Below are 23,865 nucleotides of genomic sequence, written 5' to 3' on the forward strand. Positions count from 1 at the left end.
TTGAAGGATTTGACTTCCTCTGATGCATTCAAAGAATATGATCCTGATGGAAAAGGGGTAATTTCCAAGAGGGATTTTCACAAGGCAATGGAAAGCCATAAGCATTACACCCAGTCTGAAACTGAATTTCTGCTATCATGTGCTGAAACAGATGAGAATGAGACTCTGGACTATGAGGAGTTTGTGAAACGATTCCATGAACCTGCCAAAGACATTGGTTTCAATGTTGCTGTTCTCCTGACCAACCTGTCAGAACACATGCCCCATGACACCCGCTTGCAGACTTTTCTTGAACTGTCAGAGAGTGTGCTGAATTACTTTCAGCCTTTCCTTGGACGCATAGAAATCATGGGCAGTGCGAAGCGCATTGAACGAGTTTATTTTGAAATAAGTGAGTCAAGTCGCACTCAGTGGGAGAAACCTCAGGTAAAAGAGTCAAAGAGACAATTTATATTTGATGTTGTAAATGAAGGTGGGGAGAAAGAAAAGATGGAGCTTTTTGTTAATTTCTGTGAGGATACCATCTTTGAAATGCAACTAGCTGCCCAGATCTCTGAGTCAGACCTGAATGAAAGGTCAGCAAATAAAGAGGAAAATGAGAAAGATAAGCCTGAGGAACAGGATCCTAGAATGGGTTTCTTCTCTCTCATGACCATGAAGTCAGCATTAGTAGCTCTCAAGTATAATTTAATGACTCTTATGAAAATGCTCAGCATGAAGAGCCTGAAGAAACAGATGAAAAAAGTGAAGAAAATGACCATGAAGGACATGATCATGGCTTTGTTTTCATCTTATTGGAGCATTTTGGTGGGCTTACTACATTTTGCTTGTAGTGTCATCCGGGGCTTCTTTCGCATCATTTGCAGTTTGCTGCTTGGAGGAAGCCTAGTAGAAGGAGCAAAGAAAATCAAGGTGGCTGAACTATTAGCTAATATGCCAGATCCCACTCAGGATGAGGTGCGCGGGGAAGGAGAAGAGGGAGAGAGAAAGCCAACAGAAGCTCCATTGCCTACAGAAGACCTGACAGATCTGAGAACTTTATCAGATGAGAGTGATCTACTCTCAGATATATTTGGTTTGGATTTGAAACGAGAAGGTGGACAGTATAAATTGATCCCTCACAATCCAAATGCTGGTTTGAGTGATTTACTGAGCACTCCCTCCTTAACTCCAGTGCCTCAGATGCAGGAAAAAATACAGGTAACTATCTTTAATTTCTTCTGCATATTTCTCTCTTTCATATATTCATAGCGTGCATCACTGTTTTTCAGGGTTTTGTGACCTATTTACCCTATCTGACGTCATAAACTTGCCTTCCCACAGCCGTCTCTCAGTACAAGGTGTTTTGGTTTGCATTTAATTTAGTGTTAAAATGTTTCTTCATTAATATAAGTGGAAGGATCATCTTCTCAGAGGTTTAATTGTTTTAAAAGAAATGTCTAACTTTCTGTACTCTATATATACTTTTAACTAACTCTATAATAGAGTTTAGACACTTTTTTTATTTTGACTTTCTGTAGGAGCAAGTGAAAGAAGATGAAAAGGAAGAGAAAGAGGACACAAAATCTGAACCTGAAAAAGCAGAGTATGTATTGCTTTAACCTCTAATCCTGTGAAATGTGTTTTGTTTCACTGAAAAAACAGCTTTATTTATACTTACATTTTTGCCTTTAGTTTTGTGTCCATTCACATTCCACAGTTAGGAATTTTTTTAGCCATCAGAGAATCACAGAATGTTATGGGTTGGAACAGTCCTCTGGAGATCATCTAGTCCAATGTCCCTGCCAGAGTAGGTTCACCTAGAGCAGGTCACACAGGATGATGGCATCCAGGTGGATTTTGAATTTCTCTACAGATGGAGACTCCACCACCTCTCTGGGCAGCCTGTTCCCTCAAAGTACAGAAGTTCCTACTTACGTTTAGATGGAACTTCCTGTGTTCAGGTTTGTGCCCATTACCTCTTGTCCTATCACAGGGCACCACTGAAAAAAGACTGGCCCCATCCTCCAGACATCCACCCTTTAAGTATTTACAAACATTGATAAGATCCCCTCTCAGTCTTCTCTTCTTCAGGGCTCCAAGTCCCTCAGCCTTTCTTTGCAAGAGAGGTGTTCTAGTCCCCTCATCATCTTTGTAGCCCTTTTCTGTACCCTCTCCAGCAGTTCCCTGTCCTTCTTGAACTGGGGAGCTCAGAAAACCATCCTCCCGATCTGTGCACGTTTGCAAGGAAGTGACATGTAAATAGTATTTATGAATTTTCCTCTTCCAGCAGCATACTATGTAATGTCTCTTCAGGTTTTTTTAGAATTTTTCTCTTGGAAAAATTGTAAGAGCACCTGGGTTCCAGAGACTTCTTATCAATCAGTGGCAGAGACTGAATGTGTTTTGTCTCTCCCATTTGCTATGACCTTTTGCAAAACCTTAATGTCCCAATGTAATTTGACTTAATTGCTGGATACTCTCACATCTGTATGAGGAAAAAGTGTTAGCATTTGATAAATAAAAATTTTAATCTTTTTAGGATACATTAAAAACTTATGTTAGTTAGATTAGCTCAGAATAGAAATAGTGGAAAGCAAAACATAGTGCTTGGTTTTAACCAGTAAAAAATATGTCATTCCATCCCCATATTTTATGGTTCCTCATAAATGCACAGTTCTAATACAAGTACAGTTCCTGTAGCTGACCTGTCACAGTCAAAATTCTAAGTGGGTCCCTTTTTCTCAAGTTCTTTCCTTATTGCTCTCCTGGGATGACAAACATTTGCCGATAACGAAACCTATTCTTCCTAATAAGTACAGAAAATTTGTAACTCAGCGAGTATAACTTCATGAAGGAGAGTCTTACTGACTTTTGAAGGTTTCTTCACTTGACTGTGTTAGTTGCAGTGATACCTGTGAGGGATGCAGTGCCTGGTACTATTAGCTGCCCTGAAGCCACTCCTAACATAAGACAAACTTTCAAGTGAACTTCCAAGTGACAGTTTATTGATTGTATTCTAGTAAGAGAAGCAGCTTAGGACATCGGTTGTTCGGTTTGTAGATAAGTACAAAGAAATTAATAATGTAACTTATACGTTGACTCTCACTCTGTTTTGGTTTCAAGTGGACTTTGTGATCCTTTCATCTATCATACTGTCAGGTCAAATTAACTTCTGAGATAATTCACAATTCCTTAGATCATGTGTTTGGAAAAGGCAGCCCACTAACTGACTTTCTATAATTGGGCAACATGGTGATAACCACACATTGAATGCTGTCAAGCTTTCTTATTCCTATCTCCTCCTGAGATGGGCACTTATGAATGCTTCAGGTGGGCAGAAATGCCAAACTTAAAATTCGATGTTTGGATTGCAAATGCTAGAGAATTAGAGTCTTCTGCAACCTTTACGGGACCCAGATAGTTACAGTGTGTGAGGTTGGAGGGGAGCATTTAGGCATATAGGCAGTCTTAAAGACATAACAACTGTTAGCTTATGGACATTTGTCAGCTCAAGTATTAGCTGCACAGTTACGAAGCAAGACCTTTAGCTAATAGGGTTGGCAGATTCTTGATTACCTGCCCCTGTTGGTTAGCATCCTCATTTTGAGGTGCCAAACTAGAAAGCTTGGTTATCTGTAGGCTTAACCAGACTGTCACCCTTTCAGTGCTTTGGGCTGAAGAGGAATATGTATCCTCTTCCTGTGCAATGACTACTTGAGGCTCCTGAAAAGATGCAATGGCCTCTTTCAGGGTATGGTTTTAATTTTCTTATTTAGCAGTGTTACTAACTTGACGTATTATTTTGTCTTTGTTTGTATCCTAAGAGGAGAGGATGGAGAAAAAGAAGAGAAAACCAAGGAAGACAAAGGGAAGCAGAAATTAAGACAACTTCATACTCACAGATATGGAGAACCAGAAGTTCAGGAATCAGCATTCTGGAAGAAAATAATTGCATACCAACAGAAGCTTCTTGTAAGCTGTTCTCTAGACTATGTATTTAGCTATTGTTAGGGATGTGTGCCACTATATTCTTCTACCAATGTAAAGATAAATTTGCATCTGATGAACCTCATTTTTCTATCTACTGTAATCCATAAAAAGGACATAAAGGCAAAGGTTTAACTGGAATGTTAGAGGAAAAAAAATGCACAAATAACTTAGTAAATATATTAAATCATAGGAAGACAATTATTGTCCAAACCCCAGACCTTCAGAATGCCTGTTAGTCACTGGAAAACAGATATGCAGTTTTATTTGAAAGAAATGCCCCACATTTTCACATCAGCTTGTGAAGATTTACCTTTCCCTGACAGACAACTTTGGAAACTAACAAGCTGTTTTATAAAAAGAATTTATTAAAATACGATGCTAAGTTTAAAACTCATAACAAAAGATGTTACAAATTGTTCTGTGAAATAGCAAGTTATTCTTTGAGAAACTTCTCAAAACCTGTGGAAAATAAGACTAATCAAAATAATATAACTGAATCTGAGAATCTCAGTAAAATATGGTATCCCTGAGTTTGCTGTAGAACTATTTAAAATCTGTGCTTTTATTAGCTGGGAGATTCCACGCATATTCTGTGAGGCTAGTGTGAAATGTAAAGCAAGAAGAAATACACTTTTGCTGTATAGCCAGTAGAGACAATTGTGTAGGGACAGCCTACTTCTGACACAAGTAACGGCAAAATTACAAAACTACAGTCACAATCCTACTAAGGAATTATATGTTTAAGTTTTGCTTTTGAACTCAAATTTTAAGATAATCATGTAGCAGTCAAGCAAATTTAATTCCCATGTGATAGTTAAAGCATTCAAAATGTGTGCTAGAAAGGCTTGTGAATTGTTAGGAAGGGAAAAGGTAGATTTCTGCAATCCTTTTGACAGCATCATAAGGCAAGAGAATATTTCTACTCGGGTAATTGGGTCACAGAGGAACTTTTTGCTGACCTGGTAAAAATGCAATGGATTTTGGAATAGAAAAAGATTTAAAATAAACATATGCAGACAATTTTGTTTCATGGTAAAACTAATAATTTGCCATATACAAGAATATTTAGGTGCAAGGAACAGATTTCTGCATTACTGTTGCATTACTGTTACGTTGTGATGTTACAGAATCACAAAATGTTAGGAGTTGAAGGGACCCGTCTCTATGTTCTGTCGTCTCTTAATTGTATTGAGAGAATAATGAAAAAGATGTAAAAGGCAATTACAAATCCTTCATCTCTTTATGTATGTACTAAATCAAAAGGTCCTTTATCCATTATTACACCTGTGAAGTAGGAGAGCATTTGTACAATCACTCAAAATGTTTCGTGTTTTTTTTTCTTCTATTTATTGTTGTATTATTCTTAGGCAAAATGTATTTATGTTCTGGTTTTATTTTCAGAATTATTTTGCACGAAACTTTTACAACATGAGGATGTTGGCATTGTTTGTTGCTTTTGCCATAAACTTCATCCTGCTTTTCTATAAGGTAAACTTGTCAAAATACTACTTTTCAAGTTGTATACTGAAAAACGTTCAGTTGGGTACAACAAGGAGAAGTTACATCTTCTTAAGCTGCCTATAATATGACTGATGTTCTATCTCATGACTTTTAGTATTGTTAATACAACTCTAGAGTCTTCAGATTCAGATCTGTTTCTGGAAAAGCTGATAAAGACTACATGTGGGAGTGACAGAAGTTGGCTGAGTTATTTTCTGAGAGGGCCATGCCCTTAACTTGCTACCATAGACAGACAATTAAAAAAAAAATGGTTTGGTGTAACAAGATGAAAGCATGTCTGTGAGGTATTTTCTGAGGATATTTTTATACAAAAAAAATCTTTCCTCGCAATTATATTGTCCCTGATATTGTTGGTTTTGATTATACTACTTAGCTTGTAGTAGTGCAAAGCTCCTGTCAAAGGAATACTGCTACCATATTTACATGAAGTGATTTAAACAGGTGTCCACCTCTGCTGTGACAGAAGAAAAGGAAGTTCCTGTGGTATCTGATGGTGAAAGTACAAAGTTGAACAGCCTGGAAAGCGACGAGAGAGTCATCGCAGTGCATTATGTCCTGGAAGAAAGCAGTGGCTACATGGAGCCCACTCTGCGGATTTTGGCCATCCTACACACAGTCATCTCATTCTTCTGCATCATCGGGTATTACTGTTTGAAAGTAAGAAAAAACGAATGCTGTTTTTAATTCTAGCTCCCAAGTTTTTTATCCATTGAGTGGTATAAATCAGAACAAAGTCATAGCAACTTTCCTTAAGCAGGTTGAGGACTGTAAAGAAGCACTATTCTGTTAGCGAATACAGAATACAAAGAAGTTGTGTGTTAGGTGATGTGTGAATTCGGAAAGTGTCAGCCCAGAGCCTGATTTGCTATGCTGATGCAGGATCATAGGATCAGCATTTGCTCCGTTACCATGTCAGCCAGCCAGTTACAGCAGTAACCTGTATCAGAAGCTGCTTGTGTTTCTGTTAGACAAGCTGTGAAAGCATGACCAGAGAAAGACAGATGACAGTGTCTGTGTTATTAGTCTGTCATTCAACAAGCATGCAGCATTTTGACTACTGCTGGTGCACGTTGTGGCACTAGACAATGCCTGCTTTCCATACATGAGCTGGTGGTAGTGTTTGGGCAGGAACTTAGGCATCTTTTAAAGGAATAGCTTGCAGAAGATCTCCCGTAGAGATGTAAGAAATAAAAATGCCACCTTTACTGGCAAAATGCTGCTTCTGGTTTAGGAAGATGAAATGCCATAAATTTTTGGAGCTGGGAGGAGTATACCTGGGATGTAGTTTGCTGATTTTTACACTTTTCCCAAGGCAAAAACTACAGATCAAAGTGCAAGGTAGTACTAAATTAAATGGACTCAGTATGGCTGCTCATTTATCCTTACAGTTATCATTTCTGTATTGGTTTTTTTATGGTCCTTGATATTTTTCTTTTCTTCTTTTTCTATGCTAAAAAGACACAAACCACATTTGTAATTGAGGCATGTGGTCATCATACTACTGTGTTAAATGGTTGATTTTTCATCTCTATCTTAAGTGTCTCTGCAGGTCAATAAATACTAAACCACATTTTCCTGTTTGACTGATTGGCATACAGCATGAAAGCTTAGATTTCTGGCATTTGAAATGTCGTTTTCTCCTACGTTATAGCTTTTCTTTTTAAACTATGATGTTTTATGTTACTTTCCCACATTGTTTTTTTGAACTACATTTAGCCTCTGACTAGAAGGAAAAGATATTATTATCATAACTTGCCGTAATGAACTGCCTTCTTTCCAATTCTGAAATCATGAAGAAAGATCAAATATGGTTTCAGTCTCTGTCTTTGGAGAAATACTGTTTAAAAATGAAAAATCTTCCAAGCTGCAAGTCTGCTGCTTCTACAGATTGCTCTGCAATCCATGAGATTTTTTTTTCTCAAAATAGCTGTCTGAAAATAAGGCTGGAACTATGTTGCTTGAGTAGTCTTAATTTTTCTTATTACTGTTTCAGTATACTCATGTCTAGTCTTGACTAGTAATACAGTCAAGGTAGGTAGTGCAGGCTGGGTGAATTATAAGGACCTGTGAAATAATTCTGGATAAGACTAAGGTTTATTTTTTGTCAGTTAACAGAGACATTTTTTTTCAAAGAAAAAAACACTCCACTGGGACCACGAGTTACATTTGCCTTTTTCAGAATGTACTTCTGAATGTCATTCAGACAATGAAATAAAGTTACAGGTACAGCCTGACCTTTACTGCTCAGGTGAGTCAGCTGCTGGCAAAGAACTACATAGTACAAATCGAGTATATGGAATGTGAATATGGGTTATGGAATTTTCTTTTTACAGCCACCAGTCTTTCTTTGTTCGCTGCTGTGAAATCACTTTGCTTCCTACTGTGAAACCTTAATTCTTTAAAAAATGACAGGCAACCTCTAATACCTCTGAGTATCAAGATACAATCTGAAATAATATTTTGGAACTAGAATTTCTAAGCATTTAAACAAGTTTATTTTAGCTCTCTTCACTTGACTAGCTCTAGTAGCTCCATAGCACTGAAGAACTATTTTTATTTGAAGGATCCCTTTTCACTGTAGTTAATATGATTCTGAATTACCTGGTCCTTGTGCATCTATACCTTTTCAGTATTCTGGGCAATTGTCAACTCCTCTAATTTTTTTAAATACTATTTTTCCTTTGTTCAGTTTTCATAATTAATTTTTCATTACAGTCAGCTTTTCTTAAAAATGTGCAGACATGTCAATGTATTTTAAATAATTCTTGATATTTTTTCAACTACAGGTTCCACTGGTTATTTTTAAGAGAGAAAAGGAAGTCGCGAGAAAATTGGAATTTGATGGACTCTATATAACTGAACAGCCATCAGAAGATGATATTAAGGGACAGTGGGATAGACTTGTAATCAACACACAGTGAGTCTTTTCCTACTGTGTCTCTGTAAAGTTTTGCAAGGAATTGTTCTTCAATTTCCACAGTTATGTAGTTGATCATCCAGCTTGTCTGAGGTAAACAATTCTGAGCGACATGTTTCTAGGAAGGATATACAAAATATTTCATGCACCTCTGCTGCTGATGTTTGCCATTACTTTTAAATCTTATGCATTCCCAGGTTTTTGCTTTAAAATTATTTCTGTTCCGTAAAAGAATAAAAAATAAATTAAAAAAAAAGCGATGAATTTCTTCTGGCAAGCAGACTGATTGTATATTACCATCAGTTCAAGAGAGAACTGTGTCTCTAGAAAGCTTTCCTTTAGGAACGTATTTAAAGTCCCAACTCTGGTGGCACTGTGTGGTGCAGCTGCTCTAGAACCCAAAAAAAAAGCCCCTCTTCCCCAGCCACATTATCACGGTAGGCTGAATGCCATCTGGCAACTTTCATTCCAGTGACTTCACAAATGACTAGTTGGTGATCACAACAACCAAGAGCCTCTTAGAAACAAAGGCAGTGTGCAAGTTTTATAACATATTAGTAACTACTTTATCTTCTCATGATTGTCTAAATTGTGATCTTGTTTATCTGTGTTTTTCAGGTCTTTTCCAAATAACTATTGGGACAAATTTGTGAAAAGAAAGGTAAGACTTGTTTTGAAATATTGTTGTGGTTTGACCCTAGCCAGCGGCCAGGTGCCCACACAGCTACTCTGTCGCCCCTCTTTGCTAGATGGGAAGAAAATATATCGAAGGGTCCATGGTTTAAGATAAGGACAGAGAGATCACCCATGCCTACCGTCTTGAACAAAACAGACTCGATTTTGGGGAAATTAATAATTTCTTTGAAATAGAGCTTTGATTTAGTGTGGATTTCCATATCTACCATTTTAAAATACACAGAATTCCTTACGGATGCTACAGACTACTTTTGTGTGACTTGGGTAGTTATTCTTACACACTTTTACTACATGCAGCTTGTTGTATATAGCAGGAGTTCAAATGCATTCATGAAATTCTGTGGAGAATTTCTGTGTACACTTGTATGTGTGTTGTAACATAACTAACTTATTTTGTCTGTATTTATGTACTCACCTCCATACACACAGAAGAGAGAGTCCCTCACACAGGAGGATTAGAAAGGAGTTTAGTAAGAATTTAGGACAGATGGAGGTGTTTAGGCAGCGGGAATAGTCAGCAAATAGACCAGCAAATTATGTACATGCTTCTGGCCCTTTTTGTCCCTTGCCACTCTGTTCTTCCACACTTGTTCCTCCTTGAATCACCTAAATCCATTCCTTTTCCCACCTTTGCTTCTTCCTATAAACTCCAATAATAATAATAATAAAAAAATAACAAAATAGTAACAAATAAATATATAACATAACATAAAATAATTTATAAGTATAAATAAATACAATATACAAATATAATATAAAATAATAATAAGTAAGAAAATAAGAAAAAGTTCTGCCCAATCCCCAAATTCTCTTCTGTTGCCATCCTATAACGTATCCCAAAATGCTATACAGTAGCCCTCTTAGTCTGAAAGGTGGTCTGGAGAGCTAATCCCAGTGACTCATCTGGATGGATTTCAGACCTGGACACTGGGCCTGAGACTCTCCTGGGACATCCCTGGAAAGGACCAGACAGGTTGTCCGTTCATTGGGAGTCTGTAATTTGTGTTCCTGCCTGCCATTGTGCCTCTGTGCTCCTCTAGGTTTGATGAAATGGGCCTTTCATAGGCTGATGGTTCCTGTGATGGGCCTGGGAGTAGCTGGGCTGGGTGTTCTTGGGATTTTCCCTCCACCATTATCTTTCTGTGGTCCTTTGTGGATGTGCAGATGAGCTTTTATCACATAACCTAACAATCTCTCCCTCTCGAAATAGTCCTCTCTAAGCAGAGACTGTTGGTGTTCATTTCTTATGAAAGTTATGTCACATGTTTTTTCAGTTTGCTCACAGCTAATGGTAAGAGTAATCTTCCTAGTGCATTTGGTCACAATGGAAAAAGAGGGTGTTTATGTTGATGGATCAGATTTACCTCTCTTTCACACCGCTAATGGCAATCTTGAATCACACTTTTGGAAATATGTCTTTTTAAATACGAGTAGCTCTTCTATTTCATACCAGTTTTAGGTCAGCCTGTCTAAAAAATATGTTATGTATTCATTTTGCCATTGAAAGTGTTTTTTACATATCTGTTATCTATTTATCTGTCTGAAGAGGGAGTAGTTTACACAGAGTACTCAAGAAGGAATATAAAATTCTGCATTGCTTCTGTCAATGTGCTAGGTCAAGGAAGGCTTCTATTAAAAGGAAAGGAGCATGGTTTTAAATTATGTGAATGAGAGCAAGTAAATGTTCATTTCCAGAAAAGTTTCTTATGTTAAATGTTAAATTTTGGAAGAAGGAGAGGAGGAAATAGTTTAAATTCATTGAAAATTATTTTTAACTGTAACTCTTTGTTCAAGATCTTTTGATTCCTCCATATTATATGTGTATTGTAGTTTCATTATTATTATTAACTAATATTAATAATTATCATTATTAACTTATAAAAATAGGATCATGTAATTATGCAATAGACCTACTCAACTATTTCCATGTGAAATATTTCCTCTTAAAAGAAAAAAAAAATTTAAAAACCCAGTCGAGATATTCGGGTAATTTTAAAAAACCTTTTTAAATGGAATAAACATGGTTTTGGGTTTTGAGCTTTGTTTTGATTATTATTTTTCTTAAAAGGAATAACTTAGAAGGATCAAATACTCTCTTTGAGAAATCTTTTTTTAATCTGAGATTTTCATGTAGCCATGATATTCAAAATGTCTCTTTCCTTTGTGACCTCACAGTGTATTTTTTTTCTGTCGATGATATTGATTTAGTTATTTTCCTTCTGCTGGGTTGCTTTCCTCTTACTTTCTTCATTAAATGAGCAGGAACGTCTTATCTTTGACACCCATCTTTTGCCTCTATTGAATTGATTGCAATTGAGCAGAAAAAAAAATATTACTGACTGATACACTAAACAGATGGAAATATAGATGTTAAACCACTCACCTTCAGAAATGAGGCTAAAAAACACCTGGTCTACCCAGCTGATTCTCTAAAATATTCCTCCTGACTTTAGGTCATGGATAAATATGGTGAGTTCTATGGCCGTGACAGGATCAGTGAGTTACTGGGAATGGACAAAGCTGCTCTCGATTTTAGTGATGCTCGAGAAAAGAAGAAACCAAAGAAGGATAGCTCCTTATCTGCTGTGTAAGCATTTACTTGGTTTGTTCGTGTGATTATTTGAGTGTTTTTGTTTGGATTTGTTTGTTAGTTTGGGAACTTTTTGTAAGCTAAAATCAAACATTCAAAGTTTGTCATTCAGCTTTGAATTTTCTTGTTGCTCTTTTACATGTAGCTGTATAAGATAAATCAGTTAAGTTGAATGATGTAATGAATTGATTTCAATGCGTGTGAATTGATTTCAGTGTGTGCAGGACTCCACTCTTCTATGTATGAAAATTTAGTTTAGTGCACAGGCTGCCTGGATGCATCACATTTCCGCTCTTTTGATGGTGTCATTATAGCTGTTCATAGTTCTCTCAGTTCAGCTCAGTGTCATGTCTGGACTAATGAAACCCCTGGCCTCACTTTGGATTGTAACTTAGGTTCTGGATTCCTGCAAACAACATAAGAGGTGCAATCACACCAACAATTTGAAAATGTAAGATTTATTGAGCAATGCATAATAAGCAATAGCTAATGAAGGGATTGCATTTTAGAGAGAAATAGAATGATTAAGAGAAAGGGGAGAGAAAAGAAGAATGGGGAGAGAAAAGAGGAAAGAAGACAGGAAAGTAGATAGAAAGATCACCACACTGGGTTCCAGCGTCATCCAGCAGCATTTTCAGATCCAGGATGATGCGGTGCCACCTGTAGCTTGGTAGGTTGCGTTTGCATTAGTTTCCACACAGGCACTGTGGCATCTTCCAGAGAATTCCTCAAATGAGTTGCTTCAGAGGTCCCTGGTGGTCCTCTGGGGGGTCTCTGGTGGTCCTCTGTAACTTGCCTGACTGTAGGTGGGGTTTGACCATCACATTGTTCCATTGATTTGGTTAAGTGAAGTCAATCAATACAGACAGACCATCCCCGCAGTGGCCCATTCCCGTTATCTCCAGTAATCAGGACCAAGTGGCTAGATAACATAAGGACCACAGCTGTTTGAGACATCTTGCTTTACATTGTCTCACACTCAGCCATAAAGAATGAGCAAGATGGCACTGTATGTGCTGATTGTAAAGAAAAGATAGAGTGAAATTAAGTGATAGTGACAAGTAATATCTAGGAAATTAGTCTTCACATCTTCTTATAATTTGTTTTCCCTCATTCATGTATTTGCCTATTATCTAAGAGACAGACCTGAAAAAAAAGCCTCTAGACATTCAGAGTAGTTGCATTCGTTTTCCTTCCTAATGCGCAGTTTTTGTAAAGCACTGCAGAAGTGTTTCTTCCAATTCTGCATTATAAAAGATATTCAAATAGATATAATATATTTTAACACATAGACTTTTAGTGCTATGGAGATTCTAATGTAAGAGTTTATTTATAGCTTTCTTTAAAAGCAACATTTTTTCAATGGGCTTGCAAGGATTATGTGAGGTAGACAGTGGTACCACTGGTAGATTATAATTGCATTGAAGCAAGTGCTGATTTTGTAAATATGAAATTTTAATATCTTTCTTCTATAAAGATGGATAAATAAACTTGAAGCCGTCTAAACAATTAGATGCAGTATTAAGGCTCCAGGACTCTGTGACACTGCAATACTAAATAAAATTTGGTATTGTGGCAGAAGCACTTTCCTGAATAGAATCATAGAATCATAGAACGGCCTAGGTTGGAAGGGACCTTGGAGACCATCTAATCCAACCTCCCTGCCATGGGCAGGGCTGCCCTTAACTAGACTAGGTTGCTCAAGGCCTCTTCCAACCTGGCCTTGAGTATCTCCAGGGAGGGGGCATCCACTAGACTAGTACTAGACTTTTCCCTTGGATGACAGCGTGACGTCCATAATGGCTGATGAAAAAGAGATTTTATTTGAGGTAGTTTCTACACCTGAAGTTCCAAGATTTATACCTGGTATGATGTCACCACAGGGTTTACAAACCTGTGGATGTGCCTATTTGTCCAAATAGAAATGTATATCTGCAAGTGGGTCATGGCTTCAGCCCTCATGGTTGAGAGACAGGTATAATTACCGTTAATATATAATGTCCGAGCTCCCAGTCTGTTACATTGACAGAACTGATGCATATGTGGGAAACAGCCTGAAGCTCTTCCACTCACAGATGCTAAAGTGAAATACCTCTTCCTCTGATTATTTATTTGGGATTCTTAAGCACAGTGGAACCTTGCAGATTCTTTGTGTAGGATACCTTAAAGTAATAATCTGCTCTATGTTCTGTATCTCCAAGGCAGACAGATAACTTAAAGACACTGAGGAACTCATTGTTTTGGTTTGATTTGGATTTGTTCAATGCTTTCTTTTTGCAGCATCAACTGGCACCAGTCTCTGTAATGTATTGCCTGCTGATGTTGTTCAGGGCCTAGCACAAAAGGAGCACTATTTCAATGCAGTGCAATAAAAATGATAATATTTCCTTCCCAGTTGACCAATTAATACATAATGAATGTTTCTAATCTGATGGGATGCTTTCTGTTTTACAAATAGTAACATTAACAGAAGATCTTCCTAAACACTTACATTGAAACTCATTAATTGGTAACAATGATCATATTTTTGTTAATTATTTTTCTTGTAGCTTTAGAAAGATGCGTCATCTTTCTAAACTGTTTTGTCAGTTAGATTAACCTCCTGAAACAACCTGAAAGAACCTTTAACATAAAATTTCAGTGTCTTCTAAGAAAGTTAATGTGAAGAGCTACCTAATTAAAACTCTTCCCAGTTTCAGTCAGCCTGTCATTTTTGGGAGAAGGTTAAATGATGCTGCAAGGCTGTTTTTCAGTTTGAACTTAAAGTAATGGTAGCTGTTCCTCAGCTGGCAGTGCCCTATGGCTGTTTTAAACATCTCTGATGTACAAACATTAAAATGATTCTGGCTGAAAAGTTCAGAATTTTCTGATTCCAGTTAACATTAGTGTCATTGGATTGCCCAAGGATTTTCAATTTTTTTAATGAAGCAGAATAGCTTTTGAAAACCTACTGTTGTATTCGAAGCAGCTGAATGCAGTAGGTCTTTAGAAAGAAGCTGTATAATGTCTGGGTGTAACTCAAGGTGATGAAATACTAGTGCAAGTTGCAGCCAAAGGTAATACCAGTGATTTCTCACAATTTTCCTCTCGTTTATTTACACTGTGTCATTGTTCACCATTGCTAAATTCAGCTACTGCAACTACAGTACTACAGTGTATGACAACCTGTTCAGTGGTGCAACAAGTCAAAAAAAATATTCATACAGACAAAGAAATTCATCCAGTATAATACTAATGAATGATATTCCACAGGAAACTTGAAATTATGCTGTTACTTTTTGATTCATAGCCATAGAGCTTAATTTTTATATGACATCATATTCTTTTAAGTCTTTGAGCTATGTGATCAAGGTAGTGAGCAGAAATAAGCATGAAAAAAACAGTATTATGCATGTTGTTATTGCATTGCTATCCATAATAGATTTGTTTTCTAAAATGAAGATACAGAAGACTGAACAATTCTTTTTTCCATATAGGTCAGTGATCACATTACATTTCGGAGCTCTCCAGTTATCGCTGTTTCCAAAATATAAAATCATAAAATGGACTAGAGATCTGGGTGTTCGGGATTTTTTTTTCATTTCATAGGAGTATCCTGCCTGTCCATAAGCGGTCCTCTCTGTGGTGTTTCATACATATGACAAATATGGTTATGAATAGGTGGAATGTAGTCACAAGTATATGAGTAATAATAGAAGGGAGTGATATTTGATGAGAATGAAGTAAGAAATTAACTTGCTACAATAATATTTTCAGGCATAAATTTCAGGATGTTTTGGTTCATTTTACCACCTGGATATGTTATTGAACAGTATTTGAATCAGACATTGTTCTTAACATTTATGAACTTTTTTCCCCCCTTTTCCATCTATGACAGATTTTTATGTAAACTTTTATTTCTTAAAGAACTCACATTTGGAGCTAGAAAATTTTCTTAGAACTTGGAGATGATGAAAATGGTATCAGCAACTCTTAGCTGTGTGAGACTGTTGTTGGAAAAGCCATTTGATTGTTCAAGAGGCTTTCCTAGCTTTACTGAAATGACAGCATGCTAGATTTGTCTGAGTACTCTGTGTTATCTGGAGCATAGTACAGTTTGTGGACCTTTGAGACTAGCACGATTCTAATGATTTCGTTAAAGATACTAATGCAAATTTTGTTATGGACTCATCTTTCCATCTCTGTAAGCTTGAAAGCCTGGCATCTTTTATTTCTCTAGTGTATGTAGTTTGTTGTCACCCAGTGACTAGTCGCTGGCCTGAGTCACTATGGAAGAATCATAGAATAAAATGTTAGGGGTTGGAGGAGACCTCCGGAGATCATCTAGTCCAACCCCCTTGCCAAAGATGAAACCTTAGACTAGTTCTACAGAGTAGCTGTCTACCATGGAGAGAATACTGAAGCAAAACAAATTCCTGTCGGTGCCATCATTGTGCCTAGTAAACTGTGATCAACTCTCATTCTTTAGAAAGGTTTGGGGCAACTTATGAGAAATTGTAGAATTGTTAACCTAGTAATTCGTGGCCTAGGTAAAAAACCCAAACAAGCAACAAATGAAATGGTAAAAAGAAAATGAAAGTCTGTTAAATCTTATTTAATTAGATATTAGACTCTAGAATTCACCTTTATCCTCTGTGCTTTTTATTTCTCTCTTTGCAGAGTATTAATAATATAACTGAGCTCTTTTACCTGCTCTGAGTTAAATGTATAGTCCTGTGGAAGTTCAGCGAGAGAGAAGTTCAAGCTCTGAGATTCATTTCACCTCACTCTCTCTATCTTTAATATAGTTTAATTGTATCGCCGAGGATATACTATCATAGCTTATAGTAAAGAATTGGCATTTTGGGGTGCAAATTCTCTAACCTTTTTTGTCAGCTACTCAAATGGGTTGCATTTAAAAAGAAAACAAATACCAAAAGCTCTTTTTCTCCATTGAGTATTAAGACAGTTCATTTCACTTCTATATGTACAATAACATAATAGACATTGATCAGCAGTAGGTCTGATGAATCCAAAACAATATTATTAATTTGTTTTTCTGCTTTTTTTTTTGGACAGGTCCATTCCAGAGTGTGAATTAGAACAAGGTTCTGATGTATTTCAGCTTTTGGAGAAATAGATGAGCTGTTGTCTCCTGTGTTTATGTGACAGTACACTTTCTACAGATTGTGTTGCATATTTTCCTATTGTGTTTTAATATAAAATGTAATTTTAATTTTTTTTTTTTTTACAGGCTGAATTCCATTGATGTTAAGTATCAGATGTGGAAATTAGGAGTTGTTTTCACTGATAATGTAAGTTTATCAATATATATATATACGAACATATATATGTATATATCCACGTTCTAAAAAGCGATACGCACTTGTGAACTTGAAGTGCTTCAGAAGATACTCTGAATTATATTTAATTTAGTACGTAGATGAAGAAAATCTTACAAGCTTAAAACGACATAGCTAAAATCTTTTCCCACTTACATTGGTATTAGTCTATAGAACCTGAGTCATTCCTCACGCCTTCTTATATGCTTTATTCAGGAGCAGTAAGAATTGGAAAAGTGACTAAATTCTGGTTGTGATTTTTCATGTTGTTTATTAACTTTCTGAGCACTTGTGTATTCCTGGACTACAGTCAGATTGGTATAGTTAGTGTATATAGAATTGCTAAAATTTATGTCACTGAAACTGGTAGTAGGATGTGACACAAGGCTGGTGATTTTAATAATTTGGAAAAAATAAGTCTTAAAAAAAACACAACAAAAAAGGAATGATAAACAAGACTGTTAAAGTGCCTTGCAGTTTAAGAAGACACTCATCATGATGTCTTATGATTATCACTTGCCTAACTCGGCTTATTTTACTGCTAGAATAAATGGGTGAGGAACAAATGATTTTAGAACTACAGAGAAGGAAAATGTAATCTTGACTTTAGTCAGGAAGAGTGGAATGATAAGTCTCCAGATCTACAGAGAGCATGATCTGTAATGAGTTCAAGTTTGTTCAGAATTAATTTTTAACTAAGGGAAGGACTTGTCTTCAAGTCTAATAAAAATTAAATGATAGAGGAAAAGATGAAATTAACATGTGTAGTAGTAGTTAGTAAGCCAATACTTATATGTTTAAGTAATAGTTTTTGTAGTTTGAATTAATTATAAAATTCCTTTTGTTGCTTGCAGAGTCCTTTCATTTGTCATTAAATGCTTTAGAACTTTAATATTTTAATGCAATTATTTAGAAATTTTAAAAAATCATTTAAATAAGAAAAACTTTTTTTGCATTAGGAACATTAACAAATAATGCTTTAGCAATTTCAAAATTAGTTTTTACAAATTAAAATTTAGAGTATGTCAATTTTGACCATGTCTTGTGAACCCTGTATTTGTTTTAATATTTCTGCATAAAGAAAAAATTCTGAAATATGTCTAGCAAATTCTATGTAAAAAATAAAATAAAATTGTTTTCTATTCAAAGAAAAGCATATTCAAGCAATGTTTACCTTTCTTTAGTGTTTTGAATTAATTTAAGGATAATGCATTGAGTTTTATTTTATGATGTACTTGTTTTTTCTGTTAGTCTTTCCTCTACTTAGCATGGTACATGACCATGTCAGTCCTTGGCCATTACAACAACTTTTTCTTTGCTGCTCATCTACTTGACATTGCAATGGGATTCAAGACATTACGAACTATCCTGTCATCTGTGACCCACAATGGCAAACAGGTATCAACTGTTGTCTCTTTTCAGCTTTTTTGCTTAAGGAGTCTGCAGGAGAGATCACTTCATGACTTAATTCAGTTGCTCTGCAGATTGACAGCCAAACTATTCTTTCATCATGAAGTTTAGAACTTGGGTCAGCTGGCAAACAAGCCAATGGAATTTATAAGCATAAGAAAATGAGACTAGGATGTATGGTAGTCTTTAGCTGTTAAAAGCAACTGTGTCACAAAGTTGCTGTTTAAACGTTGTTCAAGATTCACCTGAAGAAAAGTCCATCTGAGACCAAGTTACTCTTGCTGTTAAAGGACTATTTGAGAAACTCAGATCTTTGATACCAAGAAATCTTTTCTTAAAGAAGCTATAAAATCTGAAAATGCATTTCTTCTTTAAGTGAAGAAAATAACTAAGGCTTTTATTTTACTGAGATCTTACAAGAATGGCAATTAATATAACCTGAGACTTAGTGTTCCTCAAGTCTGATGACCTTCCTAGTTCAAAGGATCTTTGTAAACAATTTTTAATGATAAAAAAAGACATCCTTGTTCCACTTAGAAGATCTTCCAGCAAAGCACCTGTTATCGTTCTTACTTAAGTGAGCTGGGAATGGTAACATAAAGGTGTCTGTATGTGCTGTTGTGCTAAGATGGAACAACGCAGGTGCTGTAGACGTCTGATGGCACAAACCCTTTAGGAATCTAACAGTAGCAAGTTATTTTTCAGAGTTTTTGTTTTTATTATAATTTGGTTTAAGTAAGTTTGGTACTAGAGAGACATAAAATCATTAGCAATGATTCTTCTATAAATGCAAAGGGTAATTGATTTAATTTAGTTCTGCCTTCAAATGAACTGTCCTTGGCAACCTTTTTTAACAAGTAATACAGATTTTAATAAATATACTTTATATTTCAAAATAGCTAGTGAAGCACATGACATGTAGAGGACTCTTACATATGAACTTACCTTGTCAAATTGTTTTTTGTTTTAGTTTATGTGGCAAACCTAATTTGTGGAACAAAAATTGTGTTTTGAAGAGTTACAGAAATGAATGTAATGCATTCTTTGCCCTTTAAAGAACAGCATTTCTTAAATTCTTAATTCTGATTTTTTAAAAGAATGAAAAAAGTGGAAAAAAATGAGCCTGCATCTGAAATAAAACTGAAGTATTCTACCTTTTAATAAATAGTCCTAAGGCAAATTATGTATGAAGTAAAAGGGCATTATTTATGAGAAGGAACTTTTTTCATTTGGCAGCTATGCAAGTAAAATACCGATTTACAGGATATTGCAGTTCACTTGCAGCTGTTTTCCATAAAGCTCAAGGCAAAAGCTTTAATGATGCTTCAAATGAGTAGTGGGATATTTGTTGCTGCTTCTTTGAGGTAGATACTAATTAGATAGATTAGGTGGATATTAAAATATTTGGAACATTTTGGTTTATATGTGATTTCATAGATGTAAATAAAATTGTTTCAGTATTAAATTAGTGGAAATGCTATATTGCAATTTTATGTGTTATTAAATAGTATTAATATTACTATTAGGTAGTAACTTCAGATATTTTTGTATGATTGTGTAGGTTTTCTATGATTCTAATTGATTGATTATATCTGTATCCACTAGATTTTGCAAGATTTGTCTTTGTAACTGTGTTTCTCTAGCATTGTTTTCCTTCAAAATAAAACAGGTGAAATGCACTATCTTTGCATGAAAATATGCAGATATGTTACCAAATATTACAAAGATATGCGAAGCGACAGAGAAAAAGTAAAGAAAATTTTCCTTCTGCTAGTACTTATAAGTTGTTACTTTCATTTTCTTTGTGCAAAGAAAATTGTATAGCATAATTACATGGTGGTGTTATATCCACTCTATAATTTTGTCTTCCAGCTTGTTCTAACAGTGGGATTACTGGCAGTGGTAGTATACTTGTATACAGTGGTGGCATTCAATTTTTTCCGCAAGTTCTACAACAAGAGTGAAGATGGTGATATGCCAGACATGAAATGTGATGATATGCTAACAGTAAGTCTTAATTCGCTTATTTTTTTAAACTATTATTGTCCTGATCTTCTTGTAATTCCTATTCATGTAGTTGATCATTAGCCAGCAACAGGAAAGCCTATAACTGAAGGCAAAGGAGAAAACATAATGAACATTCCAAAAAACTAGATATACGCTGTATATGTGAAACAAATACATATATATATATATAAGTGAATAGAAAAAATGTGATGGTATTCTTTGCTATAGTTTCTCAAAAAAAAATGAAAAACAACCACAGGCTGTGAAGCTGATCTGAGTCAGTTAAAGGGCAATACTTCTGAATCTTGATGCTGTACAGGCCATTCAGGTGAAGGATCAGTTGTAGGGAAAAAAATCATAAGTAATTCAGGTAATTTCTAAAATGTGTTGCCATTGATATCCTTCTAAAAGCAATTGTGTACAACAAAGTTAAGTATATTTCAGTATGTTATCCAATACAAATAATTTCCAGGAACTGACATCATTTAAAAGCCCAATAATTAGATAAACTGTGGAAGCAGACTAGTATGTTTATATTTTTGTCCAATTTGGAACATTAAATACTAGAAAGACATGGGTAAACTAAAGCATAAATCAGTGGAGGGCCCACTGAATTGTCAGGTGCTGGAGCACTTGCCCTGGGAGGAGCGGCTGAAGGAACTGGGCTTTTTTTGGTCTGGAGAAGAGAAAGCTTCACAGTGGGGAGGAGTGTAAGAGTAGTTCCTCAGTGCCTGCAGAGAGGTTATTGGGAAGACAAATCTAGGCTCTTTACACCAGTTCATGGCAGGAGACTGTGGATATAAAATTTAATGAAATATAACAAGGGAAAGTGTAGGGTCTTGCATCTGGGTAGGAACAACCCCAGGTTCCAGTATAGGTTGGGGAATGACTTATTAGAGAGCAGTGGAGGGGAGAGGGACCTGGGGGTTCTAGTGGACGGCAGGATGACCACGAGCCAGCAATGTGCCCTCGTGGCCAAGAAGGCCAACGGCTTCCTGGGGGGTATTAGAAGGGGAGTAGTAGCTAGTAGGGCGAGAGAGGTCCTCCCACTGGTGAGACCACCTCTGGAATACTGAATCCAGTTCTGGGCCCCTCAGTTTAAGAAGGATAAGGAACTGCTGGAGAGAGTCCAGCGTAGAGCAACCAAGATGATGAAGGGCGTGGAGCATCTCCCTTATGAGGAAAGGCTGAGGGAGCTGGGTCTCTTTAGCTTGGAGAAGAGGAGAGGGGTGACCTAATTGATAAATATGTAAGGGGTGAGTGTCACGAGGATGGAGCAAGACTCTTCTCGGTGACAACCAATGGTAGGACAAGGGATAATGGGTTTAAACTGGTACACAAGAGGTTCCACCTAAACTTGAGAAGAAACTTCTTCTCAGTAAGGGTAACAGAACACTGGAACAGGCTGCCCGGGGAGATGGTGGAGTCTCCTTCTCTGGAGACATTCAAAACCCGCCTGGATGCCTTCCTGTGTAACATCATCTAGGTGTTCTAGTCCTGCTCCGGCGGGGGGATTGGACTAGATGATCTTTTGAGGTCCCTTCCAGTCCCTAACATTCTGTGATTCTGTGTGATATGCTCACATAAAGCTTTACTATTGTACAGGAGTGAGTTAGAATACCGTGTGATATGCTATAAAATCAGGGTTGTCTTTTGTAAAAGCAGTAAGACTTGCAATGTGAAGTTAAAAAAAAAAAAAAAGAAAAGAGAATATAGTTTTATTTTTAGAAATAGAAAAATAACTTTTTAAACCTGGTAGATAACAAACACTATATTTGCTCATTAAATTAATGATTGTCTTTGAATGGTGAAATAAATACTGTCTCTAAAAATTGTTACATTTTTCAGCCATTAGTCACTCGGTGTTTTATGTTACTATAAAAATTTCTTATATGTGGGATTTTGGGGGTAAGTGCTCAATACTTCCAAGAGTGATATCATAATTTTCTATGAAACTGCACCATGATAAACTGGCAATTTTGCATTGTCAGCATACCACATAACTACGCTGAGACATACCACTTTTCAGCACAGTTTTACATATTAGTCTCAGACTTTTGCCATCATTTGCCTGTTCTCTGCACAAATGTTCTCAAAGGGGTTTTGTTTGGTTGGTTGAGTTTTTTTATTATTTTTTATTTGAAACACCAAAGATGGGAACAGTCATTCACTTCAGAGCTAGGAAAATAGAAAAGGAGCTGGCTGTGGTGGAAATGGTATTTCCTATTTGCACTGAAACAATTGTATGTGAACAGTGGTGTGCTGCTGGGCAGCTGATAGTTGAACCTTTGATCTTTTTTAACTGTTGCATAGTGCCAGAACAAGAAATACTGCAGCTTCAGCTGTACAACAGCATTTCGCCTCACTCAGAAATATAAATAATCTCAAAGGGGAGATGAAGATAGCTTGACCATAGACCAGTTTTGCCAACTACTGAATTTGCAACAATGGGTTTTTTTACTTTTAGGCATAGACAAACTTTGTGTCCCTTTGTGTTTTCTAGTGCTACATGTTTCATATGTATGTTGGAGTACGTGCAGGTGGAGGCATTGGTGATGAAATAGAGGATCCAGCAGGAGATGAATATGAAATCTATCGGATTATCTTTGACATCACATTCTTCTTCTTCGTGATTGTCATCCTGCTTGCAATTATTCAAGGTATATGTTTGTAACCCCTGGTGAGACTGAAAGCATTATTTAACAGTACAAAAATCTTAGTGCTACAGTAATCACACACTTAAGATTCAACCAGGATACAAGGACAGATCATGAAGCACAGACTCATAAAGTAAATTACACCCAGCTGGCTTTCATCCATATGCCGTTCTTCCTAGTCTCTGTAAAATCAACAGGCTCTAACTGGATCAGTGAAAATAAAAAAACTCTTTGCTGTGGGAATACTGATGTCACTACGATTTTTCCTTCTCACTGCTCTTTTCTAAAAGGCTCCTGTAAATGATCAGCAAGAGAAGTGATTAGAATTCTTGTGGCATTCCTTAAAATTGTCTTTCAGCATAACCTACCCTTTGTGAGCTTATTTGGACAAAGCCAGTAGTGGGTGCTGTCAGTATTTCCTCTGCGATCATCTACTGTTTTTGAATGTCTTGGAAATCTTCAGGTTGGTAGCAGTGGTATGAAAATCAGAACACAGCTTTAAGAAGTCTAATCTTCTCTTAGATAAAAACCTCTGTTTGGTGTGATGCCTGCTTACCTGAACAATATCAAAGAGTAAAGAAAAGTGTTTGATAGGAAATTGCCTTATTATATCCCAGTTAATGACAATGGAAAGTCAGTTGCCATCAGATTCTGAATTTGAGTCCAAACTATTTTGACTGACCAATAATGTGGTTTGCTGTTGTAATCTGGATAGTGGATACTGAATTTTGGTAAATCAAGGTTTTTCAGAGTTTTTAATGTTATGTTTATGTT

The 23,865-nt window shown here is 36.3% G+C and overlaps 1 protein-coding gene across 1 annotated transcript in view; it reads left to right on the forward strand.

Moving 5' to 3' along the window:
* The first annotated feature begins 215 nt into the window (after positions 1 to 215).
* LOC104278836 (ryanodine receptor 2-like) overlaps positions 216 to 23,865 on the forward strand; it is a 29,683-nt gene continuing 6,033 nt past the window's right edge. Inside the window, exons 1-12 of the mRNA XM_009875932.1 lie at positions 216 to 1,200; positions 1,521 to 1,585; positions 3,807 to 3,954; positions 5,374 to 5,460; positions 5,935 to 6,150; positions 8,280 to 8,410; positions 9,029 to 9,071; positions 11,560 to 11,693; positions 16,930 to 16,990; positions 18,269 to 18,415; positions 20,300 to 20,434; positions 22,938 to 23,094. Of these exons, the coding sequence (XP_009874234.1) occupies positions 259 to 1,200; positions 1,521 to 1,585; positions 3,807 to 3,954; positions 5,374 to 5,460; positions 5,935 to 6,150; positions 8,280 to 8,410; positions 9,029 to 9,071; positions 11,560 to 11,693; positions 16,930 to 16,990; positions 18,269 to 18,415; positions 20,300 to 20,434; positions 22,938 to 23,094 (2,266 nt within the window). The 5' untranslated portion in view covers positions 216 to 258. The remainder of the gene's footprint in view (positions 1,201 to 1,520; positions 1,586 to 3,806; positions 3,955 to 5,373; positions 5,461 to 5,934; positions 6,151 to 8,279; positions 8,411 to 9,028; positions 9,072 to 11,559; positions 11,694 to 16,929; positions 16,991 to 18,268; positions 18,416 to 20,299; positions 20,435 to 22,937; positions 23,095 to 23,865) is intronic.

Source organism: Apaloderma vittatum, unplaced genomic scaffold (genome assembly GCF_000703405.1).
Source record: "Apaloderma vittatum isolate BGI_N311 unplaced genomic scaffold, ASM70340v1 scaffold8139, whole genome shotgun sequence".
Classification (NCBI taxonomy): Eukaryota; Metazoa; Chordata; class Aves; order Trogoniformes; family Trogonidae; genus Apaloderma; species Apaloderma vittatum.